This window comes from Apus apus, chromosome 6 (genome assembly GCF_020740795.1).
Source record: "Apus apus isolate bApuApu2 chromosome 6, bApuApu2.pri.cur, whole genome shotgun sequence".
Lineage (NCBI taxonomy): Eukaryota > Metazoa > Chordata > Aves > Apodiformes > Apodidae > Apus > Apus apus.
In genome coordinates, this window is record NC_067287.1 from 458,967 (window position 1) to 466,096 (window position 7,130).

At 51.9% G+C, this 7,130-nt stretch overlaps 1 protein-coding gene across 1 annotated transcript; it reads right to left on the minus strand.

Annotated features, from left to right (window-relative positions):
- Positions 1-302: 302 nt before the first annotated feature.
- Positions 303-6,730, minus strand: UPP2 (uridine phosphorylase 2). Its single transcript, XM_051623125.1, is given in 7 exon segments — positions 303-914; positions 916-987; positions 2,364-2,530; positions 3,132-3,246; positions 6,324-6,346; positions 6,349-6,433; positions 6,713-6,730. Coding segments are annotated over 7 exon segments (675 nt in total). The 3' UTR covers positions 303-719.
- Between the last annotated feature and the right edge of the window lie 400 nt (positions 6,731-7,130).

Genomic DNA, 7,130 nt, shown 5'->3' on the forward strand with positions numbered 1-7,130 from the left:
CTGGCCGGGGTGCTCAAGGGTGCAAAGTCAGAAGCAGACGGAGGCTCTAAGAAGGGACCCAGGGAGGCAGGGGAAGGGCTGCTGTGACAGAGCCCTGAAAGCAAGCAAAGGAGCAGCACCATCTGGGTATTGAAGCAAGTTATTTTGAGGGAGAAATGCCAAAGAGGCTGCCCAAGAGCCGTGGGAGCTGCATGGCTTCTGGAGTGAGCTTTGGCATGCTCGTGCTGCAATTACAGTTCTCTGTGTGTTTGTGCATTTTATTTTCGTATCTCATTTGGGGTAACTCAGTATTTTTAAAACATATTTGGCCAGCTTCACAACTTGTTGCATGTCCCTGCAGGGGAGACCAGCATTGCTTCCCCCCTCTTTTGGAGACCAGATGGCTGTGAGACTGCTTCCCAGAAATGGAAGATCCCAAACTTAAGGCAGTTAATGCATTTTTTTTCCCCTGCCTTTAAAAACAAATCTACAAGATACATTCAGTGGTGCAAAATCTTTTCAGATTATAGATGTCATCTTTTATATATACCAAGACATTTATGAAAAAAAAGTTTAAATGAAGCAGACATTTGTTTCTGAAGGAAAGGACAGTGATTTCTGGGCAGTGATTTTGAGGCGGTGTCTTGTCACTGTCTTCATGTCTGTTGTTTTTCAGGGAACAGACTGAGCAGAAGTCCACCTACACTGGTGAGTCTGTGCCAGCTTGCTGCAGCCACAGCTCAGGGCTTGTTACTGACACGGTGAGGCCAGAGTGGGATTTTCAGAGGGATTTTCTTGTAACAGTGGAGCATGGAAAACGTGCAGGTTGGTGAAACCAGCTTCAGGTTTGTGCACAGGGCAGCCAGAGCTGTCAACTCCGTCTCGATGTTCCTCACACTGGTGTGATAAGCTCTTTTCAAGTACTGCAACTTTTTTTTCTCTGGAGAAAGAGCACAATGCTCCATCTGCTCTCCCCTGACCTTGGAAGGAAGCAGAGAATTGTCAGTGCTGGCCCTCATGGGTGTACAGTCACAGGCTGTAGGTTCACAGGGAAAGCCCAGCAGTGCCTGCATGTTGTCTGGAGCCAACCAAGATTTCCTTTGAATGCTTGACTCATGTTAACCTCAGTGTTTAAAGTCAATGCACTGTATCTCTGTAAAGAGGGGAAGATTACACAGGTTTTAACATTTGTCCGAAGGGTGAGCAAGCCCTGAGGTGCTGGGTACAGGGGTAGTTACAAGCTGCAGGGCAAGTCACCAGAGCTCCTTGGGGGTCCATGGTGTACATGTGCTGTGAAGCTCTGCCAGGTTAAATCCAAAAAGTACCAAATCACTTAATCACAAAACCCCCTTAATTTAGGCTTAATTTTTCTGAAGGGCTGCCACGGATGTCAGGCAGCTGGAGCTGCTTGTGGGCAACATTCCCAGCTTGGGTGGCACTGGTGCTGGCCAGGGAGCTGGGTCTGGGCACTGGGCTCCCACCACAGCCCCCGAGCATCATGCAGGCAGGACCTGATGCTGTACTTGGTCTGTCCAGGCATGGGCACCCGTCCCAGCCCCCTGCTGTAACTCCACTGCTGGCTTTGGCTGTCCTGCAGCTCACCTGGCTCCGCGGAGCAGACCCGCGCCCAGAGCAGCGACTTCTCTCACAGTCTGTAAAGCCCTAGATGCAAGCAAGATGGATACCTGTGGTGTGCTACCCTGAGCAGGGTGCTTCGTTGTGTTGCTGTTCCTGCTGTTATCTTCTCAAATAGCTTTTTGTTTAAATAAAACATGGCCTTGAGCAATACACAGCCGGCCGTATTTGCAAGCAGATCCAAACATTTATAAATAGTCCTCAGATTATTAATTCTTCATTTATTACATTTCATCTACTGTACAATCAGCATTTAATTTTGCAAAGGAAACACTTCCAGAGGAGCCAAAGTTTGTTTATGTAAATATCACCCACTTGCTGACATTTTGTAGTGTTTGGTAGTTCTGAAGTTACGATCTTGTAGGAAACAACAGTGTATCCCATCTGCTGGGCTCCTGACAGGCTTGTGGCCCTCGGGCTGTTCCCTTTGCCAGGAAGCAGCTCCTGGCCTCCTGCTTTGGGAGGGTCTGCAACTGCACGTGGCTCCTGTGTGACAGCTGGACCAGGGGCAGCAGAGTCCCCTGGTCATCAGCATTGTCCCAGGGAGCTACCAATGCTGGGTGGATCTCCGCTCTTGATCCACCACCAGCTGCAGAAGTGTTGCCCTTGCAGGTGATGTTAAAAATATTAACTGCCAGATGCACAAGAGACCAATTAGCAAAGTACCGTGTGTTCTGAAGGAGCACCCTGCTCTGAGCTGCCCAGCTATAACGTATCAGGTGGGACTGCTCCTGCAGCCCTTCTTAGGCTTTGATGAGCGTGGGAAAGTCAGGAATCTCCTTGCTGCAGGTGAGTAGCTCCTCCATGAGGTTCTTGTCCAGCTCAGTGCTCCCCACCACATCATCCTGCTCAAACTGTGGCTTAAAGGAGGAGTCCACTGCCATGCCAGTGATCACAGCAGACCCAGCCTTGATCCCTGTGAAACCAATGGCTGAGGCTAAGCCAGAGCTCACAACATGTGTGACCTGCTGCAAAACTTCAGCATGACAGGAAAATCTCCACAGGTATGTGTGTGATGGTGGGGTTGTTCTTTTTAGTGAGTGAAACAGATGTGAGAGAATAATTGAACTTCATGCAGCAGCACAGAAGTACAAGTGATATGTACAGAACTGGCACACGAGTGATGGTGGGAACATGCTGAGCAATTGTGGTTTAATTGCTTCTGGCTTGCAGAGATCGTGCCCTGCCACCAGCTTGTGCAGGCATGGGGTCCCACCAGTGGAGTTCAGGCACCAGGACAGCCAGGAGGATCTCAAAGCATGAGTGACTTCTAGTTAAGTGTTTTTTGTTTGAGAAATTATACCAAATTATTAGAATTCAAAGGCTTTGTTCATTATGTAAATGTGCTCTGCTAAGCCAGTCACTAGAAGCTCGCTCTGTGTTAACCCCAAACAATTATGTTGTTTGATGTTTGGGGACCTGACAAGATGCTAAAGTTCATAATTGCATGACCTGTTGCTGAGACTTCTTTTATGAATAGCTTTTATTTGCTCTGAAGACAGACCATGGTAGCTTACCTGAGCCTCCAGAAGTACCAAGGCGTATAATGGTGACATCTTGGCACTCTGTGTGGTGCAGCAGTTTGATTAGTTTGTGAAGCATGATGGAAATGGAAGGGATGCCCATCCCATGCTGTTGGAAGGAGAGAAAAGTGTCATTCTCTGTGATGCTGCAGCAGGTGAAGTTACGTGACTGCAATGAGCTCAGGCTTATGCTGTGGCTCCAAGACCTTCTCCTTGTGCTGCCTGTCCTTACACCATGTGCTCGTGTCCATTCTTTGTCATGTCCTGTCTGTACTCTTGAAGCAGTGAATTTGAGTGAGGACAACCCAAGCCTCAGCTGCTCTGGGTGCTTCTGACCTGTCCTCACCCCATGCTGAAGCACCTCTGCCCACGTTGATGGGTGTGAAGGACAATGGATGGCTTCATGCTTCTCTGTGAGAATCAGCTTTTGGGGTCAGGCCATTGTGGTGTGAAGCCTCATGTCTTGCAGGCCACTTGTCCTGCTTCCTGGCTTGCAGCACCCACTGTGGAGCCCCTCTGTCCCCTGTGCCTGGCTGCCTGCAGCTCCCCTGGGCTGGCTCCAGCCCCTTCCCCATCCTCTGCCCTGGCTCCACAGGACTGCAGGTCTCCAGGATCTCCAGCTGTTGAGGCCTCCTCCGCTCGCTGCCCCACGCTCCCTCATGGGAACACTTCAGCGTTCTGCTCCATTGCTCAACCAATGTCCTTTTCCCAGCTTTACCTTTGAAAACAAGAGGTGTTTGCTGGTGTGGGGTTTGTTGTCTCCCTGTGGGGAATACCTCCCCTGTTCTTGTTTCTGTTGTCATCTGCGAAGAGCTGAAGGCAGCGCAGGCAGGGAAGCGCCGTCCCTGAAACACATCCAGTCAGTCTTGGTGTGGCTGTGGCTGTTTCCCTTTGGCTGTGAGGCTGTTGGTCTGTTGCCTTCTCAAGGGTTGGAAATACTAAACATTTTGCATATTGTTATTCTGGAGCATCAGCCTGACTTATTTGCCAATGCCACAAAAATTTATTCTCGCTGTAAATATTCAAAGCAGGAAGCAGCGTTCCTGCCTCCGGTGTGTGAGAGTTCGTTTGTGTTTCTAAGCAACTGGCAAAAATATGGTGTTGGCAGCTGCTCAGCACGAGGTGCTTGGGGGGGCTGGTTGTGCTCTGCCCTGTGTCCCCTGGCAGGGGTGATCCTGGGGCTTGATGGCTTCTCCCTTAGCACAGACCTGCTGCATGGCCGAGGGTCAGTGTCAGCTTTCCTTCCTGCTGTGTCTCAACTGCTGCCAGACTGGGGAATAGCAAAACTTGGGTTTTTTTTCCCCTTGGATCCTGTCAGGTTGTTTCCCTTTTCTGTTGGTCAGGTTTGGTTTGGTTTTGTTGGAGGGACCAGATGTGAGCTCTGTTGTGTGAGTGACACGTCTCCTGTGAATTAGACTTAAGACTAATCTTACACCTGGAGAAATGACAGCAGGAGCCTAGAGGTGTGAGCACCCACCAGCACAGCCTGTATTTGCCTTGTCCTTTGTGCAGTGCTGCTCATAAAGAATAATAATAAGGCAAGTTTTTTACTTTAGAGCTCCTGTCAATGTAATACTTCCAGCAATATCTCATAGGTCATGTGTGGTGGGAAGTGGTCTTTGACTCTTGAGTTGTCAGACTGCTGAGCTGAGCAAAGTACTCGTGTGCTCATTTTTAAACTGCATAAGGTGCCAAGAAATACCTTTCAAGAATCACAGAATCACAGAATGGTTTGGGTTGGAAAGGACTTTAAAGGCCAGCTAATCCCAACCCCCTGCCATGGGCAGGGACACCTCCCACCAGCCCAGGCTGCTCCAAGCCCCATCCAACCTGCCCTTCAACACTGCCAGGGATGGGGCAGCCACAGCTTCCCTGGGCAACCTGGGCCAGGGTCTCACCACCCTCACAGGGAAGAACTTTTTTGTAAAGTCCAACCCGGATCTCCCCTCTAAGCTTCAGACCGCTGCCCCTTGTCCTCTCGCTACGCACCCGTGTAAGAAGCCCTGCCCCAGCTTCGCCGTGGCGGGAAGGTGGTGCTGCTGGCAAGGGCTGCAAACTGAAAGGAGGGAGGAAGCCTGCGGGTGGGCGTTGCGGGAAGCGGAGGCGGGAGAGGGGCCCCGGGGCGGGCAGGGCAGGCGGGCTCAGCTCCTGCCGAGGGGGGATGTTCCGCCCGCAGCCCCGCTCTGCCCGCAGCCCCGCTCTGCCCGCAGCCCCGCAGCCCCGCGCCCCGCAGCCCCGCAGCCCCGCAGCCCCGCAGCCCCGGCTCCTGCAGCAGCAGCTGCTGCGCGGGGACACGGCAGTGCCGGCATTTCGGGCTCGCTGCGCTGGAGGGCGTCTCAGGTGCCACCTCCTTGCAGGCAGCCCGGGGACATCAGAGCAACCGAGGGCCCCGCAGCCAGGAATGAATGTTAGAACCAAACTGTTGCTGCTGGAAGGTGGTGATTAAAGACAGCTGGACAACTGCACGTACTTGCATCCCAGGCCAAGTAAACGTAAAATAATTCAGCAAATTCAAGCTGTTAGTATTCCTACTGACAGGAAAGCAAAACCAGATGTTAGGGTAGCTTGTCATTTAATTTATCCTATCAACAGTGCCGACTGCAATTAGCGAGCACCGCTGATGACACGGGGGCCTTCAAGTCAGGGAGAGAAAGGACACATTTTGCATATTAAAAGGAAAACTGCCGGCAGCGTGTCGGGGGGGAGCAGGACGGGGCTGCAAGGGCAGCGTTGCCGGGCGGCCTTGGGGGCTCCGGCCCCGCCCTGCGCTGCGGGGAAGCGCTGCGGGTGAAGAACGGGAACGTGGTCGCGACAGGCTGGTTCTGGCAGCAGGTCTCAGCCAAAAATACAGCATCCTCTTTCCCTTGTCTCCAGTCGATGATGTTCAGATGCTTTCGACAAATGCTTCTTCCTTCTATCCTCTAACGTGGGGGCCAATACAAAATCAGGCTTTATGGAACTGCAGGTTTTGAAAAGGATCATTTTCTATCCGGATTTCTGCCCAAAACAAGCAAGGACAGACACCCTCCCTGTCTGGGCTGCCCTGGGTGGCTGAGTCCCTTTGCAGAGCAGCAAGATCCTGTCCCTGGGGTCAGCACTGGCAGCAGCAGGGCCCTGACGTGGGACAGCAGAGCTGTGGGATGAGGGGCTGGGAGCTCCTGCCTGGCTCTGGCACCTCCTCTTTACCTTGATGTCCCCAAACATTGCCAGTGCATCTTTGTTCCCAAGTCCAAGTGATACAGAATGTCCCCCTCCATTGAGTCCAGACGTGGGTTTTTATGTGGACAAACCCACTGCTGTGGGGAGATGGGGAGAGGATGGGTCAGGGGTAGCAGGGACAGGGCCTGGGAGCTGCTGCATGGCCCTGGTGTCAGGGAAGGGACAGGCACATCAGCCCTGCCTGGTGTCTGGGGAGGCTGCCTGTCTGCCCGAGCCCTCCTGTCACACGAGCTGTCCTGCTCCTCACACCCATCACTGCTGGTAACCTCTGACACCTGCCCTGCTACTTCTGCCTGCTTGGCACAAATGTGTCTTGATATTTCTCATCAATTTTGTCAATGGCAACCTTAGCTCACCTGAGCTCTTTCTGTCATATAATTCTGCCAGAAATATCTAGAGGCTAATGTACTGTGCTGTTCTGTATGTGACAGCTTATTAAGCTCCTAGCAATTCAGGCTTTTATTATTTGTAGTGCCCTAAATAACTGCCTAGCAATACAAGTGCAAATTAAATTCAGATTCTGCAGGCAGTGGGAGGCCAGTTTGCCTTCCCTGCCCACCTGTTTTAATAGATGGAAACCAACTAAGTAACAATACAGGTCGATTTTACAAATAAGGCTTAAACAAGACCCAGAGAACATTTTTCTTGTCTTACTAGAAGAGATGCAGACCCTGCCCTTGCTCACCCGGAGTACCCTGTTGTTCCGGCCGTGGGTGCTGTGCAGCAGAGGTCAGCACAGCTCCCCGCTGGGTCTCCAGCTGTCGGGCTGCTCCG